At 43.2% G+C, this 27,735-nt stretch overlaps 3 protein-coding genes across 5 annotated transcripts in view; 1 reads left to right on the forward strand and 2 right to left on the reverse strand.

The window, feature by feature from the left end:
- The window catches only part of LOC135900310 (gamma-tubulin complex component 4-like), a 40,108-nt gene extending 39,597 nt beyond the window's left edge, over nt 1-511 (reverse strand). For both annotated transcript variants that reach the window (XM_065429789.1, XM_065429788.1), the window contains exon 1: nt 305-511. In XM_065429789.1, the coding sequence (XP_065285861.1) occupies nt 305-379 (75 nt within the window). In that variant the 5' untranslated portion in view covers nt 380-511. The remainder of the gene's footprint in view (nt 1-304) is intronic.
- A 10,476-nt stretch (nt 512-10,987) lies between these two features.
- Nucleotides 10,988-13,210, reverse strand: Cnot4 (CCR4-NOT transcription complex subunit 4). Its single transcript, XM_065429806.1, has one exon. The coding sequence runs from the start codon at nt 13,055-13,057 to the stop codon at nt 11,270-11,272; it is 1,788 nt and encodes a 595-aa protein (XP_065285878.1). The 5' UTR covers nt 13,058-13,210; the 3' UTR covers nt 10,988-11,269.
- Nucleotides 13,211-13,405: 195 nt separating this feature from the next.
- LOC135900319 (tetratricopeptide repeat protein 37) overlaps nt 13,406-27,735 on the forward strand; it is a 77,509-nt gene continuing 63,179 nt past the window's right edge. Inside the window, exons 1-9 of one of the 2 annotated variants that reach the window (XM_065429799.2) lie at nt 13,406-13,635; nt 14,005-14,099; nt 17,535-17,678; nt 19,442-19,536; nt 19,612-19,684; nt 20,447-20,575; nt 21,287-21,382; nt 21,683-21,797; nt 26,261-26,410. In XM_065429799.2, the coding sequence (XP_065285871.1) occupies nt 14,010-14,099; nt 17,535-17,678; nt 19,442-19,536; nt 19,612-19,684; nt 20,447-20,575; nt 21,287-21,382; nt 21,683-21,797; nt 26,261-26,410 (892 nt within the window). In that variant the 5' untranslated portion in view covers nt 13,406-13,635; nt 14,005-14,009. The other variant, XM_065429801.2, reaches the window with a different exon arrangement.

A 27,735-nucleotide genomic window follows, 5' to 3' on the forward strand; every position in this document is an offset into this window, starting at 1 on the left:
TCTTGCTCATCGATATTTTGATGCTGCGTGATGTCAAGAAATTGAAACTTAGGATCAGTGCTCAGTTCGATCGTTCCGCAAGAAGTATCAGTTCACTGAGAAGCATTTCTGTGTCCTCGCTGAGACAGTTCGTATAATACGCGCCAAGACTTAACGTGATGATTCTATCAGTACAGATGTCGTTACCCTCAAGCTCCAACTCATCGTGTTTATTTCAACTATCGTGAATGGTCCTTAGAAAGTGTAAAAATAAGATTTCGCATACAATCATAAACTAAATGGCAAGCTACTCTGATAAAATTACCGAAAAAGTGCCTTCTCTTTCCACAAAAATGCTTCCTGGGTATCCATTCAAAGCAAAAAGCAGTTCGTGAAGCATCTTCTTGGTTTTTGCTGAAACAGATGTTACAAAACTTGAATAATCAAGTCAATTTCAGCTTCACAGCTTCACAGAGGCGAAAACGCGTACATGATTGCCGCCATAACGAATTAATGTTGCTATGGTTACGTCGCTTCCATCGTTTCGAACGTGCGTATGAACAGTTAAATAAAGGTTGCTTATTATTGTTCAGGTGCTATAAGAACAATTTTTTGCACTATTTATAGTTTATTTTTTAGAACAAGCAGACTTAATGCGATGGTCATGCCTGTCTGCCTGTGCAATGCCCCCTTTACTAGATGCCTGCCGCGTCACTAGTTTTCCCATTGGAGCCGGAGTACACTGCAGTTCAGGGTAGTCGCGGAGAGACGGCGCTCGCAGCCCACCCTACTTTCTGTTGCGGAGGAAGTGACGATTACTAGGATTGCGCGTGCTCGACCAATGGCTTGACGAGAGACCACCGGTCCAGCCTCCGGAATCGCAAAAGACGCCGCTAAAATCTCGGAGGCAGGGACAGGTGATTTAGGTTTGCAGCGATTACCGCCGCTAGCGCTTGCAGCCGACTATGGTGGATAGGAGGAAAGAGGTGTGGGGCTTCTCGGCTCACGCGGCAGGCATCTATAAGGAGGCATTGGCCAGTGGCGCTGGGGAGTTTCGGTTCTTAAGATCGTTTGCGAGAACATGTGTGAACTTTGCGTGAACGTAATCGAGCTGCGCCTCGGAACCGGCAATTAACGTGCGCTGCCCGTAATAATACATTTCGATCAGTTTCGGTTTGTTTCGGGCAATGAGACTTCGGAATAATTATAATGCTTTACGGCATGTTACCTCGTGATGACGATTTCATTAGACTCGCTTTCATGAAAGCAATTCCACGAATTCGTCGCGACCCTGAACAATATAGCCTCGAAGTCGGCTTCTCCGCGCGGCGCGCGACACATTTTTGCAGCGCCGACACCTTTTTCGCACGCGATGCGACAGGTGCGCCCCTTGTATCTGCACGCACCTGGCGCGCTCTCAAGCTGCGCTCAGTGTTGGCTCAGTCGCCTAGGTCAGGGTCAGGCTTCTGCGTCGTGCGGGAAAGCTGAATGCTGCAAGCACTTAATTCGAACTCACAGCTACCGGCACGCTTTTGTTTGTCGAACTGTTTTATATGTATGTTAAAATGTGGTACTGAAATGAGAACTACGAGAGGTGCACTATAGTTAGCGTTAGAAACTGTACGAGTACGACTTGTTCATCGTGGTTTGACGGGCGGAGCGGACCACGAATTGCTCTCTGGCCATGCGTCACATTACTGTGAAACAGCATACGTGCTCTTAGCTTTGTTATGGTGCATGCTTCGTGCTTACTGTATCAGCTTAGAGGACTTCCTCACTGAACTCTTATTTGTACGTATCTCATTCGTATGATAAATCACATATATATTATTTAAATATATCCGTCGGCGTTCTCATTTGGAATCTCTTGTGAAAGCTATTCCGTGGACATCTAGCTACTAGTTAGATTCCTTTGCGCCGTCCCCCATTTTCTTCTTCATTACACCGAGTTGTACTCCTATTTGCGGGCCTTCGCTAGTCTGCCATGCAGAGGTTAGTTTTTTCCGCACAGCTTTATCGCCTAGTGGCTGAGCTCCGGCACAAAAAAAGGCAAAATAAATAAATAAAAAGGTGAAGTGGGATATTGGGAAATCTCATGTCATATTTATGTTTAGGTACGTCTACCTAAGCACAGAGCAGCTTAAGTTGCAATATCCACGGCTTCTCTTACAGATCGAGTAGAAATTTACATCTTACTGAAATTGCCCTCTCCTTATATATACTTTCTTCAATTACAAATGTATATCTATTTTTACGGACAACCGTTTCTTGCGCCTCTTGTGATCAGGCGATGCTGGTTAATTTCACTAACGAGAGGAATCGGTAAACATTATAACATGAAAAATCCAGGCCATTTATCTGTGGTGACAAGAAAATTTTAATGTTTATGTTAGAGCCCTCTGATGCCCGAATTACATATGGCTTTCATAAAATTCTGCAACCTTTATCAGATGACTGAACTTTGAAAATGCTGTTCTTGCATATAGCCACCCATAAATTATTGTTCTGTGCAACAGGCTGTATATTAATTAAATTTCTATGCACGCATCTATTGTAAAATATGCTTATACTGCACAAGTGCATTGTACTGAGACAGGCTTTTCCACGTTTCACAATTTTAGCTACAGTGTCAGAAGTGCTAAACTGTGCTAGCTTAATTGTTTGCAATCATATTTTGCAGTGGTGATATGCCTGCAAGCATTTCCTATGCCTGCAATTGTGTATGTGCATGGCAGCCTCAAAAACATCACATTCAAGTTTCTGCAAATTTTTTTGCATGTGCAGTTACGAGGAGACAAAAAACAAATTCACTGTGTTGTGTGAATGAATATACTATCACACGTACCAACGCCGTCCTGCCCTCTGTGCCTTACCGTGATATAAGGCAGTATGTCGGGCATATATTGACACTATCACTTCAAGGTGCAGCTTCTTCGCTTTCCATACTCTCGGCAACATAAAACAAATTTAGTTTGGCTTACTAAACTCCATTTAGTTTACAAACAGTCGAGTTTAGTTCTTGCAATTAGCACCTGTATTAATAATTTGTGATGCCTTGTGCTATACAGATTATTAATGGTGTGGTTAGCTGGTTGACAGGCACCTGTGAAAAGGAAAATGAGAGGGCACCAAATGTCAAACAGTTGCTGCATAGACAACGAGATAGCTATTTAAAGTAATGTCTAAGCTGATGGCATTGTTCCTTTTCTTGCAATTTCTTCCCCGTTTTTTGGCCACACTGAGCTGCCTACATTTAGTGGTTCCAAATGCAACACTTTCACAGGTTTCTTTTTCAGGCACGTATGGCAAAGATACAAACAAGAACAGTTGTTTCCTGGCTTAATTTCTACCTTCCTGTTAAGTACACCAGAAGAACAAGAAATATAGCTCTTCGCTACCTCAATGTAACAATCTTTTGCACTTGTAACAAGATGCTGGATGCAATACTGAAATAAGCCGACAGAAGCAAGTGCACGAGGCTTCCGAATGCAATTGTCAGCTCAAAAAGCAGGCATCCCCGACACTGTGGTCTAGAGACCATTTCACTCTCAGCTAAAAGGTACTACCATAGGGAAATGGCAAATTATTGATGCAAACATTTTTTAGTTGCTGCTTGCAGTGACACCGTTGATGCACATTCAAAGGCACAGTGGCAGTGGTACGCAAAGCCTGCATTTGCAGGCTTTGCATACCACAACATGTTAGGATGTGTGCAGTACAATAATAGAAATGGTTCACAATTGTAGAAATGGTGTGCGTTACGAGCCCTAGATGGTAATGCCCCAGAATTTCTGTAGGATTGTCCATAAACCCTGACATGGCCTACAGCTTTTCTGAAGTGGACTGGCATCATACCTGTTGGCCTCTGACTTCCAGTTTCCTTTGATTTATCTTGGTCTTTTGCTCAGTTCTGCCACTTCTGTGCGAAGAGGTGAGCACAGAATAGGCCACCCGGCATTTCTTACAGCATGTTCCCTTCGAGTGCTTGTCAACAAAGGTCTTTTAAAAGTCAACCTTCGGTAGACCAGGCATCTACCTTACACAGGGAAAATATGAAAAAATAAAGACCCTTACACATCTGTGAAGCTTTCTCCTGAACAGTGCAGCAACATATATACACACAAATCTCGCTGTTCGAAACAGCAGGAAAAGTCATCTGTACTGGGCATTAGGTAAAGACATGAGAAGGTCAGTTTTGTTACCGGCACCTGTACTCATGATGGTATGCCAAGCAAAAGAAGGATATGAAAGAAAGCAATTGAATGTATTGCTGCTGCACCACCAAAGCTGCATGCAGAAACTACCGCATGCCATTGCTGTCAATATTTTCACGTCTCATCATCTACCCATTCTCAAAAGGCATGGTACTGCTTTTCTGCTGCATCTCGGAATGTGCATGATTATGCTGGGATATCTGGAAAGGCTGTCAAAAAAAGGCCTGAAAGTGACATATGAAAAACTTAAAAGGAGTAGCATATTCAGTTACGTAACATCCGTCAAGCTCTACGCTGCAGCAAGCGTGATGCCTACACAGATGTCTAATGATTTCCATTAAAGAACAGACAGAGGCTCCTTTTAATCCCTTTCAAGCATTGTTAGCTCCCTTTCAAGCATTGTTAGCTCCTGCCGCAATGTGAGAACTGCACACAGACGAGAATACACAATTGCCTGACAAAGCAAAACCTGTTGAATGGTGTACGAGGGCAACACCCACCAGAAATTTCACTGCGTTTCATAAGTGGTTTACAAACGGCTATGTGGTTTTCTGTAAGACTTAACTTTCGCACAAGTGAAGAGAAATCCAAACATAATTAAAAAAGTAACTTAATGAAAATCGCATTACAACACCTGTACCTCATTCAGTTTCCTCCATAGCAATCATTAACTTAAATTTTTTGTGCTGATTTTGTTGAATGCTAATATAATGTTCTTTACAATATTGTGCTTTTCCAAAGCTAAAATTTTTGGTGCAGTACCTTTTCGGAAGAACAGATACTTGGGAAAGGTGCTAGCTCATGATTACAGGCAGTGCCAAATCTCAACAGAGGAATTTAGGGACAGCCCTTACCTTGTTAGAATTATTACTTCCTCTGTCCTCGTGGTTTTGTACTGCCCGTAGTCATGAATGATGCTCACTAACCTTCCCCGCAAGTTTTCTTTTCTTTGTTAATGACACCGCTAGTTTGTACAAGGACATCTTGCACGTTTTTCGGCCCGTATGATGCTTATATTGTTGGAATAAAAGCATCAAGTGTATGTAGCGATGCTTCTCACCTGCAGACCCATGTATATAAGTTCAGAAAAGCACTACGATGCAAAGTCAAAGAAAAAGACACTATGTTTCAAAACTGACATGCACGTATCAGACAGATATAGCTTGTCAGGTTTGAAGCGATAAACAGTGATCGAATAAAGAATGCCACTGGAGCCGATGTTTCAACTTTTGAAGAGATCAACAGTGGTTGAACAAGAAATCTTGCTGGAGCCAACATTTCAACTTGTTGAAACATCGACTTCAACAACATTTCTTGTTTTACCACAGTTGATCATTTCAAACTCCCATCTTTCTATAAACTTTTATGTTGCTAGACAGATTTCTCATCTACAAACACTTTGACAAAGCATGCTCAACATGATCAGCACAAAACTTTCTAGGCAACCAAATAATTTTTTTGGCCTGCAGTTTGAGAATTTTAGCACCATAACTCAGCTGACAAGAAGCTGCGACACTTTCTTCAGTCTACCATAACTTCTTGAATATAGTCACCCCAATCTAACCACGCATTCGCTTCTGGCATCAAAAAAGAAAGAAAACTGTATATATATGTAAGTCAGCTATTTCACTTCACATGATGTTGATTTTAACACAACTTTCCACCCGTGGCTTTAACAGTTATTATAAAAATGCTTACAAGAAGCTGTTCTTTTTAATAAACTACTAAATTTTTTGTTCTTAAATATAAGTGACTGATTTTCGCACTGTCACTTCACTCAACAAGAAGGCCAAGAAAAAAATGTTCGTATATACAGCTAAGTACTCTCTGCTCCCAAACTTGGGCTGTCAATATTCAAAGTCATGTAGCAAAGACCTTTCTTAGTTCAAAGCGCAGGACTGCAAGCATTATGAAACAGAAGCATAATTTTTTTTTACGAGGTACCAATAGCAGCAGAACCAGCAGCTCAACTGGCGGTGTAGAAGACTACATACTGAGGCAGTATGAATGTGACAGTGGAAAACAGGAATTCAAATTTCCGAAATATTTTCCTGGCATTCAAAACATCTTTTGGCTACTGAACACCAAGTTTATGACAACTAGCATTTCTTGATTGCAGTATGCTTTATCTTTGTCTAGCGATCCTCCACAACTTTAGTCGTGATAGGCGAACAAAAGGATAATATTAAATTCAAGAACACAAGACAAGACAATGGCAAGACAATCACTATTTAAGCGACAATGCTTTTTTAAAGAGATTCGCGCCACATCAGATGTGTAGCTTTGTTCTGTTTTTCTGTTGCAGTAAACTGTTTTTATAATGTAATAGACCTTAACAATTCTAAGCCTCCACAATGTCAACTAAACATTATTAATGTATTGAAATATCACAGTCTAATGAAGAAATGGGCATTAACTAAGAGAAAAAACTGTGAGGAAAATTAGGGTAAGGCCATTATAGAACACTAACCTTGGCAACACATAAATGCAAGACTATAGACACATGCAAGCCATAACAAAAGTAATTGAAAACATACAGTGCCTTGTTTTGAGGCTGCTCAGACACATCTCAATCAAATTTCACTTAAAAATTTGTAATCTCTGAGCTGCAGTACAAACAACATGTTTTGAAAAATTAAAGGTATTGCTACAACAGAATGTTTTATACGAAATGCGTAAGGGTAAACCTTTACGTAGTTGATTTGAATGCTGGTCAAAAGCAGTTTACTTCCACTGCTCTTGACCTGAGCTACAATCATGGCAATCACTGTAAACTAATAGCGATGTCACACAGCCAGTGTTGATTGTGACCAAGCCTGATCCAGATTGAAATTTTTTATTGCGATTGGCTCTCTACAGCAGCATGCGTAAAGGAGCCACTCACGACCGAGAAATTTTATCCCTATCAGACGTGTCCCCTGTGACAATTGTATAAATAATCGGCATGAATGTCATGACAGTCCCCAGCACTTTTAAGCCTGGTGACCTTTATGCGCATACGGGAACATGCGACTCATCACTGCATGGGGAGAGCAGAACGTCTTGAAGGGACACCAAAGTCGTACAATGAGTCAATCTGGATTGCTATATTACCCTCCAAGTAACCTTGCAATGCTTGTTTTATGCCAGGTTCGATTTAGTTGTAGAGAAAGTTGGGACTGATAGGGCTCGCTATCCTTACAAAATTGAAGTTATCCTTGCTGAAGCTGTGCTTTTTGCACAAGTTGCGCTATGCTCCAGCGAGTACCATTGCCTACATTGAATGGGAGGCCAACACAGAGAGGGTGTGACATTGGCATGAAAAGCAAAAGAACAGTGTGGAGTAGCTGGACTTGCCATTCTGTAGAAAATTCCAGTAAAATTTGCAGAGCTACATTTTCTTTTTTGTTGAAATGCAATGTAATTAGTCCCTCTGTTATCGCTGGTTGATCACAATTTACCAATCACAAATGGGAGATGTTATGTAGCGGAAGCTCTTATCAGTGGCAACCCTCATCCTACTGCACATTTTTGTCATTTTATCACTCTACTCTCAGTAAAATGGCATTCTGAAAACCTTGGAACATTAATCCATCACTACAGCTGCACGTATCGCTTGCATTTACTATCTTTAATGCTGCAACTGTGAAACAAGGCCAAACAGAATTTAACATGAATTGTTTTCTTAGAGTAGATGGTGACGTAATCATTCTGATACTGTCCTCATTTCATTAGAGAAAATTATCTATGCATTCCTGGCAGTGACATTTAAGCCAATACCAGCTCTCTGAAAGCATTATCTTTTTTTTTTTTTTTCTTTTGGAAAGTATAGTCAGCGTCCCACTAAGATAGACCAAGCTCCCATTTCAAAATCCTCAGAACAGGCTGTAATTGAGGACATTACAGGGGAATGTTGTGCGCCACGAAAATAAGCCAAACTATGCCAGAATATGTCACAAAATACTTGGCAAGACCACTACAGTAGCAAGAACTGTGTGCAACACCTGACCGTCCACAACTTTGGCTGGGCTGTGTCACTTGCAGCACCTTGTGAAGCTTTTATTTGAGAATGCACTTCCTTGGCCCTTAGAAAATAATTCTGCAACATTTTGTACAGTTAAACACACACTAGTGTAGATGTCCTGTCTTGTTCAAGGCAAAGCAGTAGTTCTTTTTTTCTCCACAAGAAATTAAGGTAGAGCAGGCACTAGGCAGCTACTCTCGCACAATTTGTTCTTTACACACTTGAGCTTGCGGAGCAACAACGCAAGAGCAGCCACAAAAGAGAAAAGCTTGTTTATGATGCTCCTCATAAGAGTCCCTCATTACCACTGCATGCAATTTCCTTCCAGTGTTCACAAAAGCATAGTACTACTTGCACCAGGTGTACTAAATGGCTAGCCTTGTGGTCCACTAATGGCTGTGACAGCGAATCATTGATCACAGCAATCAAGCGGTCACTGAAACTTAACACACTCCAGGTAAGCCACAAATGCACAACATTGTATTTTCCCTGTAACTCGCTAGCATTTGCTGCTTTCAGATTGCCATCTTGCACCCAACACATACACAAACACATGCATGAAAAACATATACGAACACATGCAACGGAGGTCATGCAGGTGATGCAGTGAAAGGTTGTGTTGAAATTGCCGCATGCCCAAGCAAGCTGATAACGTTCTTATAACATAAAAGCACTGTTCAGAGCTAAGCCTGATTAACTCCTGACTAAAATTAACACTAAGCATATATAGGGTTGCCAATTGCTCTGGAATGTGCTGGACTGTCTCAGATTTCATCAAAAGTCAAGTTTTCATGTTTATCCTGTAGGTCATCAGTCCCAGTGTGAGGCCTGCATGGCAATACCCGAGGGCTGTATTAACCTGCAAGATGGGTGTGCTACATGTACTTTGAAAAATATGCAACTACCCGAATTGTACCACTCAATTTTGATGACTTTGTGCAGAGAGAGTATTCCATACAATGAAATGTTCATAAGGAGGTCAATAAGGTGGGCACATGCAACAGATTATGGCAGAGCTTAATGTAAAAAAGAACAAGAACACTTTAGAGAAATGTTAAATTAGTATAGATTGGCAAAGTATATTTTCAGACCTCTATAATCATTGACTTCACAATAAGAGGTTGATTACTAGGATAGAAAAGGAAGGCCGAACATTAACTTTTTGTATGCACAGATACATCAGTGCGGTATCATGGATTTTAATGCATATTTTCATGCTGCTCGTTGCAGTACAGTAAATGTCCTAGAAACTTGCAAAGTTTGTTCGTTGGTTCCTTTATGATGACAACTAGTCATTCTTTGTTGATACGCAATTAACTTGGCCAAAGCAGACCACCAAAATCCACAATGTCATAGTGAGTTGGTGTGGGAACTTCCGAGTTGCACTGCCACCCACCTTTTAACTTTTGCCTCTTTTATGGCTTACCAAGCCTGCTCTGATGGTAAAGAATGCTTTTCAAAATCGTAGAAGCATAATTTACTATTACAGGTCTACTCATCTTTCTCTTTAGTGTTCCATATGTCTAATGAACTTAAATTACCTACAAAGAAAGGATGACATATTGTAGTATTGCAGGCAGCAAAGAGGTAAAATAAGCATAACAACACACAAGATCAACAAGAGAACATGGATTCCACCAGTGCATAGCTCCCTCCATACGGCCCCCCCAATTCAACTCTTGTCCAGACTTTCTGCATGAGCAAGCTGACAACCCTGTAGACATTCTATTAGTTTAGGCTCATCAATTTTTGCATCACAAACCATACAGAGAGCAAGACAGTGCTGTATCAAAGAGACTTGACAACACTCGTGAGGTATTCAACAGAAAGAAGGGGCTGTGACTTATCAAGGATCAACGGAGTTTAATCTCACATACAAGCTCAAATAGTGTGTGTTGTCTGCTCATGTTCTACCTTTAGAAAAGGCACTGTGAAAATGAGCCATGTGAAATAGGAGAACTTGACAAAAACTAAGACGGAAGTTCATTTTATGCATAAAATCCATTTAGTCACAGCACTGACATCAATACTGTGAAACTGAATAACAAAAATATCAACTGTTGTCTTGCTCAGAAAATAACAATAGCCATGAGCACTAATAAAAAGATGCTTTGCTCAAAAAATATTTGCACTATAACAAACTTAAAACAAAATGCAACAAGGGTAAGCTGCTTGTATAGAAAGCTTCGAGTCATCACACACTGCACAAAAATATCAAGTATACGAGCTTGAGGGCACAAACACAGTGCATTTGTGGCTCTGAGCTACAGTGTGTTAATGAGATAAAGACAGAAAGGGAGAGACATAAAAAAATTATGTAAGAATCCTATGCCATAGACTGGAGGCAAAAATAAACGAACAAAACAGCAGCTTCTGCCACCTCACCGAGGTCCATTTCCACCGGTACATGCCATATATTAAGAAGCCTTCTACAGCAATAATTACTGTAGTTTGCTCAAGTTTCAATACCCCATAACAATCCTCACAAGGTGCAAGATAATTTTAGTCAGCTTAATTTAGTTATATCAGGGTCCCTTTAACTGATCCTTTAACCTAACCTTTAATCCTATGTGGCACTGTTTTACAGCTCCAAGTGACCTTAAGCGCTATTAACATTATGCGTATCCACCCATTGTTGCCACAGAAAGCAGAATGAATGGCTATAGAATAACGCAACAGCTGCTGACCAATCTCTTCTCCTGCTTTGCCAATGAATACTGAAGACTAAGGAGATTGCTGTAGACAAGTGACCATCAAGGTGGCACACTTGTGACAACTACAACAAAATGCCTTGAATTTCACTGCGTACTGTTTATTCCGTCACTTTGTTGGATCTTTTTTTCTTCTTTCTTAAATTTAGAAAGCAAAGAGAGAATGTAAAGAAAAAAGAGAGAGAGAGAGAAGCTTCCACAGCAGCACCTTAGGGAGTCTTTTCAGAGAAAGACATAACCGGGTCAAATTTTGGTTCTGTGGAACTCATCATGATCCACACAGTGGTCGATGTAAAGAGAAAATAAAAATTGAGAAGGTAGGCGGGGACTGGGTTCAGAGCGCAGCGGATAGAGAGAGAAGCCTAGAAACGCGCAGCCATGTTAGTGGCATCTGTTAGGCTTCCCCCAGTCAGGATGGCAGGGTCCTGAGAGATCCAGGGCATTTCTGGGACTGCACTGTTCCCCCAGGGTGGGGGACAGCTGTTTCCAAACTGTGAAGATGGAGGTCCCCTCAGGTGCGGGGCATGGTGTGAACCGGCACCACCCTGTGGGCCAACCCCAAGGGGTGGCCCAAAGGTTATGTTCACTGTGGGCAAAAGCGAGCGAAGTGCTTCTTGGGACTCACGCAGCGCGCACAGTTCTGCCAGCCCGTTCCCGGCACCAGGCATGGCTGGCCCCTGGTGCGTTGCCAGGGGCATCAGTTTCTGTGTTTGCTGTCCTACTAGGAATGGACTAAAACCTGGCGGCGGCGGTGGTGGAGGCCTGCGTAGCAAAGGTTCAAAAGGCGGCGCTGGGCGCGATGGCTGCAGAAAAGGTGTCCGCTGTTGATGGTGCATGGACAACAAGGGGGCCTGTAGCGGTGATGACAAACTTGTGGCCAATGGCGCCGACAGTGGCGTCGAAAGCGGGGTTGACAGCGATGTAGACAGCGGAGTTGACAGAGCAGGCGGAGGATGAGCGCAGAGGGAATTGCTGCTTGCCAACCGTGGTACAGCCGTTGTCGTCGAAGTGGTCGCCGAGACTGCCTCCTTTTCGAGTAAGTCCGCCAGACCCTTAGAGCATTCGTCCCACGGGTCGAAGCCCAAGTCGTCTTCGTGGGCAATCGCGTCGTCGCCGCCAGCCCTCGACGTCTCGGGCGACGGGGGCGATAGGGACGCCGTAAACGTTGGCGACGGATCCTCAGGCGGCGTGCTTCTGTTTTCCTTGGGCACCGGTGGTGTACCACCGCTCGTAGTGTTGTTCGCCGCAGCTGCCGCAGCGGCAGCAGCCGCGGCTGCCTTCTGTTCGCTTTGTCTAGCGTGCCGCGGTGCCAGCCCTGGCTTGCGCGGCTTGTTGGCCTTCTTCGGGGCAGTAGTCGAGACAGGCGCAGCGGCCGGAGCCACCGCGGGCGGAGGGGCACACGCAGCCACGTTATTGTTGGCTGCCAACATCTGTTCATGCAGCTTACGCTCGTACTCCTGGTGTTTACCGTGTTGCATCTCCTCTTTTGTGAAACTCGCTGCCTGGTCGCCCAACTCATGCAAATACATGCAGTCCGTCTTTGGGCACTGTTGACCACGCAGAAAATAATTGCAGTATTTTGTGGTGCCGAGGGAAGCTTTTAGAGTCCTTCCATCCACTTTCACGTTGTTGACAGCCTGGATGGCTCGCAGCGCATCCTCCGCCTTGTAGTAGGTGACGTAGGCGCTCGCTGAAGGGCCTTGCAGCCCCGCGTACGAGGTGCTCTGATTGACGACCACTTTGTGAGTTTTACCATATTTACCAAAACAGTCCTGTTTCTTGAGCGTTTCCGCTTCCGCTAGTCGCGGTGGCAAACCTACGACAAACACCAGATTTTTCTGTACAACGCGAACGTTGGCCAAATGTTTACGATTTTCAGAGAGCTTCTGTTTCCTCTGCAGGTCCCTCTGGCGCTTCTCGTTCTTTATCCTATGCAGCTCCTCTACTGAGAGCGGTTTGAAGTCAGCCGGGTCCTCGGGGTACTGTTTTCTGCAGGCAGGACAGAGCCCATTTTCGTCAGTCCTGATACGGTGCCAACAAAATCGACAAATCTGGTATAGGCAAGTGCATGGGAAGAAGTTGATGTCGTCCATTTCTAGCGGTTCCATGCACAACGGGCATTCCACATTCTGATCCTCTCCTGTGGACATCGCTGACCGAGGCACAGACTCTAAGGGCACACGGACACCACCTTGCCCAGATATGTGTAGGAAAATTCGCCTTTTTTTGAGCACCTGTCAAGTGAAGAACACACCTTAACTTCCGCTTGCGTCGCTTATGCCTCTCAAAAACTGAACAAAAAAAAAAATGAATATAAGAAAGCGACCAGGTGGCAGCACAAATGCTGGTATGTTCCTTTACGTGCTCGCATGCAATAGCAAGGAGGCTTTCGTTCTTCACATGGAAGTGCAGCACAATAGCATTGACGTCATGCTCGGACGTTTGCCTGCGTGCAGTCCGCGCCGCGAAAAAATAAATCGAGCGCATCGTAGAGCCATCTTCCAAATACTGGGGGCGCTGTCATCGGAACCCGAACCTGCGGTCGGCTGCTCGTTGAGGAACTGAAAGCATGAAATTTATATAGGTGTTCTGTGCTGAAAGTGCTGAAAGTTATTGGGACTGTGAAGCACACTCGCGAAATGTCTGTTTGACGCTGCTGCCTGTTGCTACAGGGCGACGGCATAGAGCCCACGAGAAACATTTGCCGCGGCTACCGGCACATCAACTCGTAAGACACGGGACTTTGTCTTGAATGTCTCGTTGGTCTCGTTTCCAAGGCTCTGTTCAGGCAATTGCTGGTGCTTCTGACGTGTTCGCACAGAGTTCAAGCTGTTGCAAATCTTTGTAATGTCGAATGGACTTATGTTGCATCAGCGGCCGTAGAACTGCGACAACGGTGCCAAGAATGAGAAACGTTTTCGTGTAATCCGATCGCTTGAACGCTTGGTTACACTTGGTGAATGGAGGATTTGCATTTGAAGCGAAAATATCTGTTTTGGCCTGTCCGGTTGAGCCCTGTGAACTTTTGTGTACTTAGAAGTTCCAACATATTCTGAGTTTGAGACACTCATACCCTGTGGTTTCCTTTCCTTTTTAGTAAAAATGGATTCCAGAGAAGTGAAGCAAGCGCTGAAAGACGCAAGAGACGCGATCAGACAAAAGGAATTCAAAGCTGCTTTGAAGCACTGCAAGGTTGTATACGTTCAGTGTTATGCTTTGTCAATAGAAACTAACTGTTTTATCATGTACCATTTGTTCCTCTGTATAATAACGGAACATCGCAAAGTGAAAACGGGTGGTGCTCATGTATTCAGTTCGTCCACATTTACACAGTGTCTGGTTGCCGTGTGGTGCTTGACGCACTGTTCGTAGCATGCTGAAGGCTAGCACAGCCACTATCACAGATGCTGGCTCTGAGTGCGCAGCACAGAGATTGCAGCAAATGTGTTGGGCTCGAGACAGCATCTTAGTGAGTGCGCTCTGCGACGTACATGTATGTAGTTTCACCCCTTGCTAAAAAAAAAAAAAAAACTTTTGATTTCAGCAGTTAATATGCGATGGACGATATCGCAACACTGCTAAGCACGCCATTCATTGCAGCAAACGAGTGATACTGGTGCCATATAAGTAGTTGTAGACCTGCTGAGATATGCTGCTGGGACACTAGTATTGTTTAGCTCTGTTAATGCAATGAAGTATGTGGGCAGTATGGTGTATAGGCATGTCGGAGAGCACTTGACAGATTGCCGTGTATTAAGATGAGAGACAGGCTAATGTAAAAATGTTTCTTGCGCCTGTGGTTATGATCAGATGTGCGGTGGCAAGTGTCTTATGAAGCGTTGCCCACACTGCAACGTTTTCTTTTAAGGCAAAGCTTTCTTTCCAAGCCCACCTGGACTTTGGTGATCATGGCTGCTTGGTGCAGCTTTGGTCTTGCCGGATAGCTCACACTTAAAGGGCCCCTGAAACGGTTCGGACAAATTTTGTAGGCGCATAGGGTACAGCTTAAGTAGAACATTCGCACCACAATTTAAGTGAAGCGTTACGTATTAATGGAGTTACAAGCGATTAGAAGTTACCCTCCTCCCTAGCCATGCCTTTCCTCCTCAACTCGCTCGCCGAGCGAGCGGCGCTAAGCTCCGCCTTCACTGGTCCTGCATCACGATGCGACGTCACATCGTCCACTTCCGGTTGTTGGAGCGCGAGACCTCTCCGCTGGCCGCTTGGCCGTCGACCGAGAGCCATCGAAGCAGCGTGCGTTGCGAGCATTCTGTCGTAGCGCCGAAGGTGGCCGATATTCTGGTAACCACAGGCAAGCTGGTCATTTCGGCAAATGACTGGAGGCATAAACTCAAGCTGATGAAGGAACTTCAGAGTAGACGTACGTGAGCAGCCTGATCGGTCTGCACTGTCCAGACCTTTGTTGGCGCAGCGCTTAACCAGTCAAACGAAGCGCTAATATTGCTCTAACCAAGTGTAAAACATTTTAAACATTTATAAGAACAACGTGTTGATGATTACACTCCTGCGAAAAATACACACCAGCAGCAAAGAAGAATGCACTTCGTTGCTGCTACTGTGTATGGTTGAGCTCTGTGCCACCAGGTGGCGGCACCGTGCAGACCATTCACATTTACCTTTCTGCTCATCTCGTGGCTCATCCCGGCGCAGTCAAGCGGCCAGACCCTGTCCCTTTGCGCTTGTGTTTGCCCTAATACCGGACTTGCGAAACGCTATTGCGTTAGTAATCTTCCACTGTAAAGTGACGGCCAGAAACGCGCAAATCCTGGCGCCTATCGGATAGCCGCAGTCCGATGCGCAGCAGCCAGTTCGCTCGTATGCTGCCTTGCAGAGAGACACGATTTCGCAACTTCACATCTTTCCAGTCGCTACGTCTGCAGCCCACAACGCAACAAGGGTGATTCATCGTGCTCACGAAAAGACTGATCGACACTGACGGCGGAGCTCTCGTCAAAGACTGCGGACGTTGTAACACAAGCAGACGACACTTGCTGTGTGCTGGAAGTGCTCAAGTGTACTAAAAAAACTTCTTGTGTATTCTCTCTTTAAGTTATTTTCTTTTTACAAAAACAAAGTAACTAACATTCCAACTATTACGAGCATCATTTGTTCACCATAAATTTGGAAAAATTATCGACCATGCGCCCTGGTCAGCCAATCAGATAGCTCGCCCATGTGACGTCATATGGGTTATTTGCATCATATGGGTAGGGGCGGCTTAAAATTCCGCCGAGCAGTGCGCTGCGATCGACAGCGATGTGCATTTTTAAAACCTTATAATAAATTACATGCTTTACGCAGAGCACTTAGAAGTGTCAATTAATGATCAGAAGGACCTACTATAACGACTCAGTACGTTTGTAGAAAATCGCCAAAATCGTTTCAGGGTCCCTTTAAAAGCAAAAAAAAAATTATGTGCCCAATGGCGAGATCAAACCTTGGTCACCCTGCATAGAATCAGCCTGATGCTCTAACCATTAGGCCACAATCGCACATATATTTCTATCGTGTTAACATCAAATAGCTCTTTGAGATGACCTCCAGGTGTGTTGCATTGTGTAGCACGGGTGGATGCATGCATGCGCAGATACGAAGGGGCTACGTTTGGGCAGCTTGTTATGTGGATGATGCGTTTTGGGTGAGGGCCTTCCGTATGACCTTGCACTGACATTGTAATAACACAGAAACTTAACATAGGTTTCAGCACTCTTTATGAATATAAACAAAATTTCGTTGTATGTAGATTCTGTAGATTCCAACAAGGTGTTTTGGGTCTGCTGGAATGTTTCTTTCCTGCCAGTGCTCCAGGATAACATGCTGCATTCGACAAAGAAACACTGTGTTTATAGTGTATGTGGAGCACCACTTCTGCATCACCTTTCACTGCCTGTAATGGGTTGAAGTTTGCTGGGACATGACACTGCGAGTGAGGCTGGACTGCCCGTATAATTGCTGTCACAATGAGATTCATGGGAATTAAAGCGTGTCACAAATGGCAGTGTGCCATGCAAGTATGCAGTTTAGCGACACAACAAAATATGCACAGGACCTGTTCAAATTAAGCTGTTTTATTTGTATGTAATGTGGGTGTCACACGGCACGTTTTCAATTATAGTTGAGCCCAGTCGTGATCAAATTTCCCGATCGCTATTGCAAAAACTGCAGGAGGAAGCCAATTGTGGTTGAAAATTTGGATTGGGCTCTATCGCAGTCGAATGTGGCCATGTGACACTGGTACAAGATACTTAGTCAGCTATCCGAAAAAAATTCCGACTCAGTTGGATGTTTCACTGTATTTGTTTTGTGTGCCACCAAACTTAACTTATTTTAACAGCTTTGAATCATTGCTACTTAAGAGCGAGTTTTAGACTAGGGGATGCAAGCAATAACCAAAACTCTGCTTGGGTCCAAGTGGTTTTCATATCCAAGAGGAATGCAAGCTGTTTGTTTTAGGGGACACAAATGGCTTGTATTCCTCTAGCATATGAAAACCAGTTGGGTCCCATAACCTAAAATTCTCGGAGGTACTTTTTTTCTCAGAAGAGTTTTATGTTTGTGGAGCTTTAGAATGTGTGAAGACTCATTATTTTAATGTGTGGCTTGCAGAGTGCCTTGAAGGTAGACAAAGAATGCTACATGGCTTGGGTGTTTGTTGGAGCAGCAGCACAGGAAATTGACCAGTTAGAGCAGTCAGTTGCTGCTTTCAAGAGGGCTTGTGGCATTTCTCCTGATCAAATCCTCGCATGGCAGGTACGTGCGAGTATTGTTTAAAAATAAGACTAATGCATGATAGTAGCCAGGCCTTGGCAAATTTCTTTGGGTGGTTTTTCTCTCACCAGTTCTAATTTTGTTGGTGGTGCAATGACTACTGTCAAAATGGTTTTGATTTACGGAGGAGCTTTTTTCGCTACTTGGTGTGTGCAATCACCAGGAGGGCTGATTGTTGACATTGCTCTTCCTAAAGCTAGATTACAGAGGGCCAATCATTTACAAATTTAATGTCTTTCAAATTATAAACATTTAGATGAAAATTCTTTCAATAGTGGGTCTTTTGGTTCACCTATATTGTTTGTAGTAGTTCTCAGCATAATGGTGAATAATAAAATTAGATGAGAATTTTGCTTTTCTTGCTCACTGGTTTTTCACAGTGTTTGCATGAGAATGTAGTTCAATAGACATTCACTATGACAAACAAAAAGGAGCCACAGAAATTTGTTTTACCGTAATTTCAGCTTAACTGAAGTGCAAAGGACTTGGGAAACTATAATGGCCCTCAAAATATTCACCTAATTATAGGAATCACCTTAGCAAGAGCCTGCTGTGTACATTAGCAGCACTAGTACCGTACTTACTTGCATAAGGCATGCACATTTATAAAAAATATTTAGCTGGTGTGAATCTTACATGAGGCAGGCTTATGGCTACCCACTGATGCCTTGAACTGTGCTCGGGCTGCTATAAAAGTAGTAAATGCGAGAACTGGTGGCCGACTGTGAAAACATTTACAATTGCTGATAGATTTTTTTGGACGCATTCTAGTGCCATCTTGTAATGACTTGCAGGAACTAACCAGCATGCGAGTATGCACATGACGCTTAGTGAAACATTTTTGCTTAAAATTTTTGCACTTCAAAGTGGGGGTGTGGGCCTTACACAAGGGTGGGCTTTACACAAGTAAATATGGTACTTGTTTTGTAGTTCAGGTAGGAAAAGGTTTGTTCATTCATAGTGCCGTCTACTTTAACGAAGCGCATTTCCTAAGCTTCTGCCTTTGTTATGATTTTAGTGAAAGACTACATCCATCCAGCGCAATCTCTGGCTTTGAAATGTACGAGGGTGAATCAGAAAGTCTTTACCCCTATTTTCATTAGCCGAAATAAGGTACGTACAGGTAGTTACAAATATACGTACTGTTCAACGTACCTTACACTATTTTTGCACATAGTCCCCACACCGGTTCAGACATTTGTACCATCGCAGCACTAAATTTGAGATGCCCCTGTTGTCAGTCAGCGACGCATGCAGCTTCCCCGAACACTCATTGTCATGCATCTTCATGGCTTTTTGCGAACTCACACCACCACCCCTTCAAACTTATCAAACCGAGACACCTTTCCCCATATGTCGGCTGCATTTCCCTATAGATTTTGATGGGCGGTCGCCTTTGCTCCATAGAAAATGAATCGCGCTTCGTTGCTCGTACGCTGTAGACATGTGAAGCACAACCACCATCTTCAACAACTGACAGCAGCATCGTGCCGCGGAGCTACCAGCAGGTAAGGCCAGGCCAGTCTAAGAAAGGTGCACCGCTGGGAATGGATATGTTGCATTTGCAGCTGTAATTTGGTGAAAAAAATTAGGGGCAAAGACTTTCTGATTCACCCTCGTATTTATGCTTCAATATGTGTGCTTTTTTGTTGTGTATATATGCTTCTGACTCTCTTGGCACATAGCTTTTAGCATATTTTATTCTTCTTGTAAGCTTCCAGCCAATTGATCTTGTATTCTTTCAGGGTCTCTGCGCACTGTATGAGAAGCACCAGAGCTTGGGAGATTTTGAAAATGATCGCCATTCCGTGTACATAAAGCTGATCGAGCTCACCCAAAAGTAGGTGCCACTAAAGGCAAAGTTGTAGTCTGTTTTATGAAGGTGCCCTAATTGTTCCTAATAATTTTTCTGCAGTGATGCTGCAAAGCAAGTTGAAATAGCTGATAAACTCACAAGTCACTACAAGAACACTGGAAATGTTTCCAAGGTACGTACAGCCGTACTAATTTTTAGTTTCTGTAGCTTGAAGTTTTTTTTTTTTTTTGTCATCAGTGGCCATTAACTTCTCTCTGGGAAAAATATTTAGGTTGTGGTGTCAAGGGATATTTTTCTCGCAATAGTTTTTGAAAAGGTGAAATGACAGTGGAGTTGCACGCATTGAATACAGTAGTTGAACAGGGAACTTCAACTACACCCACCTTCTGTATCGCGTCGAATCGGTCATTATCCTCTTTGTGCCACAACCTGACAGTGTGCTCTTGTTGGGGTCACATTAATCTTGTCATAGCGGTTGATCTCAGTGGTATTTCTCGTTCTGTCACAATTTTTCTGCGGTGAAAATTCTTTCTCGTTCTATTCGCAAAAGTTTCCCGTGTTCATCTTCTGGCATGATTAGCAAATGCAGCGTTCACAAATGGTAATATAAAAGGGCCCCAATTTGCGCCTCCAGTGGCTGATGTGGAGATGGGCGCCGTCCAGGTGGCACGGTTTGTTTAAATGTGTGGGACTTCGCCATTTTTTTTGTATGAAAGTAATAATTGGCCATGATGATAGCGATCTGCATTTATCACTTGGTTTTCAGACAGTGCATGCTTATATTAATATTTAAACCTTTTCAGAAGCTAAGGCCCTTTGAGCAAGTTTAAGTCATGAAATATTTTGTGTAACTAAGCATTTGCAATTGAACTTCGAGGTGTTTACTCAAACGTGCAGCAAAGGGTTTATTTTTGTGCATTCCTATCATTTTCAGTACTTGAGTACATTGGAAGAGTGTACTAAAATAATAGGCACTAAACCAGAGACCACGAAGTTATGGCAATCTCTGGTGGACTTCAGCAGTAACAGGCTGGCCACATACCCTAAGAACCATCAGGAGCTGGTAAGTTGCATTTACGCATCTCTTACTGGTAACCTCTCCACGAGCAGTTGAGCACATTTTCACAAACATGATTTCAATGTCCTATTCAAGTGTATGCATAAGAAAAGGAAAGCACATCCCTATGCTAGCTTGAATCATTATGGTGAGAACAGTAGTGTAAATGTGAGCTCTCCGAGTTTCGAATCACTGTGCCAAAAGAAATAAAAAAGAAGGAACATTGAGTTGCAGGCATTTAAACCAAGGTTAAAGCGACAGACGAGAAAAAGATGATAGACTTCTAGACAAGTAATCTATCAATCTAGCTCAACTGAATATTTTTCTTTGGCCTCCCTTTAACAGAGAGTTTGGCCATGTAACAAGGAATGATGAGAGCTACACGAGCAAAAAGGCGGCGGAGGTCTATCTTGGTGGTGAGAAAAATTATGCCAGCCTACGAACAACTGGCTAGATATTACTGAGAAAGATCTTGATATGACGAGGTTGAGAAAGGGATTGAGTGAATGATAAAGGGCAGTTCTTAAGAAACTTAAAACAAAAACAGGGACTGTTTAGAAGTGGGATGTAGTTGTCAGGAAAAGAATGCTTATTTTAGCTGTTAGAAGAGGAAAATGAGATGAGTGCTGAAGTGAATGTAGTAGTGAGGGTACATGTATCTTGAAAAAAATTTTTCATATCTTACAAAGGTTAAAGGGAACTTGTATTATGTTGCAGCTTGTGAAGGCTTATGCACACCTGGCCTTCTCTAGTGAAACAGAACGTCCCCGCAGAGATGCACTGTGCCGATCCTACGTGGATGCTCTGTTGAAGGTAAGTACCAGAGTCACGAACTAAGATGGCTGAACCCTGTTCTCAGTAGCATGACTTTTGATGCGGAACCTAACTCTTGGGTTAGAAAAGCTCAAGGGAGAACATTGCCTATTTAGTGTAAATTGAATGAATTAGTTATAGTACATTAAACCATGAGACAGTTATGTAGTAAAAGAGTACATTTAATCAAGGGAGTGAGGACAATTAATGCGGAACCCCTCACTATGGTGTCTTCCATAACCTTTGAGTTGCTTTAGAATGTTAAACCTTGTAAATACTTTTTTCTACGTTGGTTCTTAGACAGGTCACAAGGATGATGTTATCAGTGAGGCCTTAAGGTTTGGTGAGAGTTTTCCGGAGTCATCAGTTCCCATGGAAGTCATCAGTGGCATGTATGTGGATATGACTCTTAGCAGTAAGTGATATCATTTATTTTTGCTTATTTATCACTGTGTATAGGCAGTTGTGTACACGAATGATCCTTCTTGTAAAACAGAAGCTACTGTGTCATTACTGAAAGCTTTCATCATAATTTTCTTGTTTCCAGGAGTACCTATCATCATCATTTTTGATGTCATGCAGATATAGTTGAGCTTTCTTATAACAAAGATCACAGTCATGCAGTATGCAGTCGTTATAGCCAAACGTTCAGAATAAGTGAAAAAGCAAGATTGACCCCAGGAAATGGCGAACAAATGTATTGTTTTTCTAAAGTAATTGGTAAGCTTGCTTTGCTTCTTCAATGCCAAACCAATTATCGTGCATTCCAGATTATTTATAGCAGACAAGTGCTCATCATCGAAAGCTTTGCTGCAGACAAGCTTTTTCAGGGATTGGATGTACTCGATTGTGTTGATGCACCTACAGGTTGTGGTATTGGTTCCACAGTCTTTTCACTTCCTTCATCCAATTCATTGCTGACAAAGCCTTGCTCCTCACGAATTATGCCCTCATTTGTGCATGACTCTGCAATATTAGTTTCACTGTCCGCATGGATGAAGTCATCTCTTTGACAGCAGTAGCACTTGACTAGGGTGGCTAGAATGATAAGCATTATAAGCGTGTGATAAGCACGGAGCATTTCCCTTGTTGGGCGCTATTGCCTTCTGCGCCACTGCCTCTAAGGGCCCTTGGGGCATGGGGTGCCATATGGGTGCCGCCACCGATTACCTTTGACACTGCCTAGGAAAGCAGTTATGTAGTTTTCTCTTGGAGCGATCATTTATTTTTATTGTACGCGAACTGTCGTTCTACACCTAACAATGTGGAAGAGCCCACGCTTGATAAGGTGCTGGAATTTTTCGATTTGCAGGAGGCCCTGCAAGAAAAACTTTGGTTTTTAATGAGCACCTCAGTAAGGCTCCTTGAGTCAGTGACTTGAAAACAAGCTACCAGTTTCCTTTTCTTTTTTTAGCTCGCCTCCACGCTAAATTTGTTTTAGACAGTATATGTATTGAAAAATTAGGCAGCCGTCACATATCGACTGCTCTCAGCACAGCCACCGTACTTTAATGCGCACATTAAGGACCACACACATATTTTAGAGCGCAGCTCGTAGGCGCCTGTTCCTGCATTGAGTGTTGGCGACCTAACCAGCACAGTGAAGGATGAAAGTGCGAACGCGGAGTGCAGCAGTGGATGAAAGATGGCGAGAGTGAAGAGAGTGCAAGGAGCAAAGCAGAGTGCTGCACAAGATGTGCTCCACAGTGGTGAAAAGGCATGCGGTGAATGCGTCCACTGCTGGTGTAGGCTTCGGATGCCCTGCACATGCGCTACTTCGCCTGTGCCACCACTGCTAGAGCATGCGCTTCACCTGAACCACGCATTCCTGTGTTCACACTTTTCTTTTTTGAACAATGAATGATGCAACTGCCGAAAATTCTGCGTATGCCGCTGCTGCTAAACGAGCTGTCCAAGCAGAGGCTCAGTGCCGCCACTGAAAGTACCCTGATGTTGTGAATTCAAGACACCTAAACAGCTGCGCTCAAAATTTGCATCAGGGAGTATCGTAATCATTGGCGAATTTTTTTTACAGGTTATTAATAAGGAAATCAAAGAGTTAACCAGAATAAAAAGGATCGATAAAAAGGGGGGCAAGTGGGTCAAGTCTCGTACTTTGCAGTTATGCTGCGGTGCACGAAAAGCTGGCTCATTGCAATGTTCAAGGTTCAAGTTAACCAACTTTCTGCAGTAATTGTGGTTTTCTTTTTTATACAGTATAGATTGGTACACCGTAATAATCAGTGCGTTAGCCTGTTTACTATGCAGTATACTTCCGATACTTCCGTTAATTAGGCTCCAGTTAATTCGATTATTCAGTTAATTAGACCCCAGCTGGTGCCCGTGCATTTCTATGGTCCCAGATTTCATTCATCATCATCATCATCAGCCTGGTTACGCCCACTGCAGGGCAAAGGCCTCTCCCATATTTCTCCAACAACCCCGGTCATGTACTAATTGTGGCCATGCCGTCCCTGCAAATTTCTTAATCTCATCCGCCCACCTAACCTTCTGCTGTCCCCTGCTACGCTTCCCTTCCCTTGGAATCCAGTCCGTAACCCTTAATGAACATCGGTTATCTTCCCTCCTCATTACATGTCCTGCCCATGCCCATTTATTTTTCTTGATTTCAACTAAGATGTCATTAACTCGCGTTTGTTCCCTCACCCAATCTGCTCTTTTCTTATCCCTTAACGTTACACCTATCATTCTTCTTTCCATAGCTCGTTGCGTCGTCCTCAATTACTGCAGGAGGCCCTGCAGGAAAAACCTAAACTTCATCATTAAACTTAAACTTAAACTTCATTATTTCTATACTAAAATTGGCCTCCACCGAACAATTTGAACTTGATGCATGTGCTAGACTCGTATGGTGACCCAATAGCGATTCCCTTAGTGGCAGCGTCTGTCTTGGCAGAGCTTAGGGGACAGTGAATGATTGAACACACATTACTTCCAATGGAAAACACCTAATTCCGGCCTGCTCTGAGAAGATTTTCATGCAATAACCATAGCTCACAATGTCTACTTACGGTATTTACCCGATTCTAACATGCGTCTTTTTCAAGAAAATTGCGCCGAAAACTTGCCTGCACCATGCAATCAGACAAGATACCAAACCTCCTTCACGGCATTTGTATGCTGTACCACATAACACGGATGCATTGCGGCGAATCTGGCTCTAGAAAAACGGCCACCAGTGTTTAACATATATTAGAGCCTTGCCCATTTTCCTTGCTGACAAATCGGGTGTGCGTGATATTTCTACTCTGTTTAGGAGCTTTAATTTCATTCATACATTAGTGTTCCACTTTTGTACACATGGAAGATGTGAACACATTTGATTTGGGGGTGCATTAGAATCTGGAATATACTGTCAAATGAATGAGCAGTGTTCATTGGCATTCTATTGCGATAAACATTGCATCGACACTCCAGGTGAATTTTCACGTCGGCATCCCCCTCACTGTGATCTTCTGTATAAAGTCCAAGTGCTTCAGGGTGCCTTTAACAAATTGATGTTTCTAAAATATATATCAACTCGAGCTGCCCACTCAGGCTTTTCACATGTATACTTCATTAGGTGTAAGCAGAGGCAACATGAAAATCAGAAGCAACATGGAAAGATTGAACCCTGACAGCTTTGCTGATTATTTCACATGCCAAGGGAAGGCAAAAACGTTTACACTGAAAAATTTACGTGCGGAAAACTACATGAGTCCATTGAAGGCATCCGTGAAAACGCTGGAGCAGCTTTTCGTGGCAATGGCTAGGGTTACCATTAATGAACTGCTGAACTCCCATAGTGTTACAGAAGATTGAGCCAGCAGAAAGGGACACGAGATAATTTTTTTCAAAATAAGATGGGGCTGCCTAAGGAAGCGGTGTGAGTTTTCTATGGCACGAACGCTGCAATAGCTGTTCCCAAGGCTGCAGTGCCAACAGTGCCACTGCATGGCATCGGTGCGTTTTGGGGCCAAGCTCTAGTGGCTGCTCTTCACACCTCCCCATTCTAGCCACCCTAACTCAACTGCGCTTCAACAATACACTGCCATTATTCCACATGTCAGTTATCATTGGTTCTGAGCATCACAGTTCCAGGCTCTTGTGATCCACACATGAATCCAGCCATGCAAAAACAGTTTTTATGCCGTGCACAGCAATCTTGTTCAAGCAGCCTTTATCATTTCCACAGCTACACTACCATGTTTACTCTAAATGAGCTCAGAGGAGTGGCATGTTCATTTTATTTAAGACACTGCCATAGACTGCATAAAAATTGGGACTGTCATGCTATATTCGTTTGGAATAACTGAGCATTCATTATAATTAGGGTTGTTATTAGTGGGCTGGGACTGTAGTAACACCGTTGAGTAGTCATCACACCTCCTATTTGATGACCATGACCTCTAGGTTTTTAATACTGCTTTTGGTTGGTGTTTTCATAGCAATACAAAGGTAAAAATGCCCTGTATGGTCAAGTCATATAAGTAAGAGCACAGACTCAAAATCTGTTGCTTCACCGTGGCTCTGGAAGAGTTCCGCCTAGCTTACCCTGCAAGTGATAAGATAGAGGATCATTGCTGCAGTATATTAGCTGTATTTTGAAATGTGCTTGCATGTCTTCTGTACCTATGCTCTAGACGTGCTTGAGTTATGTGATTAGAAGCTAACAAACTTTTCTACCTTTCTGAAACTGAATTATCAAATTATTCTCATTATGTTATTGCATATTTGGGAGTTGGAATATTTGTCAAGATGCCATTATCAGGAACAACATTTGGGAAAGTGGGCCGTTGTTGTGACTGTGGTTGGAATAAGGTACCACTTCTGGAGCAGTGGCAGCAACTTGTCTGATATTTTTTATTATAACTGCAGGTTGGGAAGAGCCGAAACCTTCAGCAGAAATTGACAAAATCGAGGAACTTATCGAAAAACGCCCCAACCTTCAGGTTGGGTGGCTAGCAAAAGCAACCCACCTGTATGCTTCTGGAAATTCAAATGATGCTTTCGAGGCTCTTGCAAAAGGTAAGTTGTTGCTGCATGCAAAATTCATTCGGAGCAAGTTTTCAATGGGAAGTACAAGATATATTGCCTCATGTGCCAATGTCGGAGTGCCGAGACACACTGGATGCAGGAACGTTAAGTTGCTATTTGACTGTACCATATATGCACAGTAGTTTTCTTGATTTCTGGTATATTCTGTTTTCCTACATCCAAAACAACTGAAAGCTTTTTTTTTTTCTTGGGTGTACCAAGACAACTTCGCAATTTTTATAATATGCTTTGTTCATTGAACACGAGACTTAACCTCATATGGCTCAACTGACACAATGAGGAAGCAGGATTGAAAGCTGTTCAAGTGTGCATGGTTTCATGATGTGACTTCGCACAAAAACTCATCCTGTATTTTCTGCAGTAAGTCAAGTCATGATACATTGTTGTCAGAGCTGGCTTTTGCCTTGTGCCCATGTAAATGCCTTCTCAACACAATTCTCAATCGCACACCGTGTGTAAGAAGCTTGATGAGATGTAAGAATGCAAAATTATGGCATAAGACCAAGCCATGAAGTGCAAAAATTTCTGATTTTGATAGGCACCTGTGGTGTCACCTTACGCTCTGTTCAGTCAAAGGGTTTTCAAAAACATGTTCTAGTCAGAGACAACCTTACAGATTGCTTTAAATGAGATGTCGCTATTGGTGAGTTGCTTCTGCATTATGAATCACTATGTATTATCCATAGGTCGACAATATGAGTGGGTGCTCGCTCATACTCACTCACTGATACTCATTTTCTACTCATGTTCAATCAAAATAACTGCCACTAAATTTCGTTTGTATTCACATTAACTGGTAGTCACTCCTGTTCATGCTCACATCCACTCAAACCTGCTGGCACTCACTCCCATTTATCCTTTGTGCCATGAAACCCTGTACATCATAATCATCATCACTTCCATTTATGTGTACATTCATTCACAACCTTCATCACTCACTAACAATGTATCTTACGTCTGGCTTATAGCATTATCAGTGTGAGCTTTACTTGCAAAACGGCTGACGCCAGGCCCGTGCCAAGGCACTGCTGCGCTCCTTGGGTGGAAAGAGGTCTATGCACTTTGTAGATGCCGCAGAATACACACGAGAACACCGGTTCACGGCTGTAGTCGTAGACGTTAACTCCCGGCTTATGCACTCGTGTAGTGTTGCAACGAAATACCTTGAAACAGCGGAAGAGATAGCGATTAGGCTTGCACTTACCGATCCCCTCTGCGAGGTAGTTTTTAGCGACTCACAATTCGCAGTTCGCAACTACGCGCAGGGGCGCATTTCCTCCGTAGCTCTCCAGATT

The sequence above is a fragment of the Dermacentor albipictus genome, chromosome 1 (genome assembly GCF_038994185.2).
Source record: "Dermacentor albipictus isolate Rhodes 1998 colony chromosome 1, USDA_Dalb.pri_finalv2, whole genome shotgun sequence".
NCBI lineage: Eukaryota > Metazoa > Arthropoda > Arachnida > Ixodida > Ixodidae > Dermacentor > Dermacentor albipictus.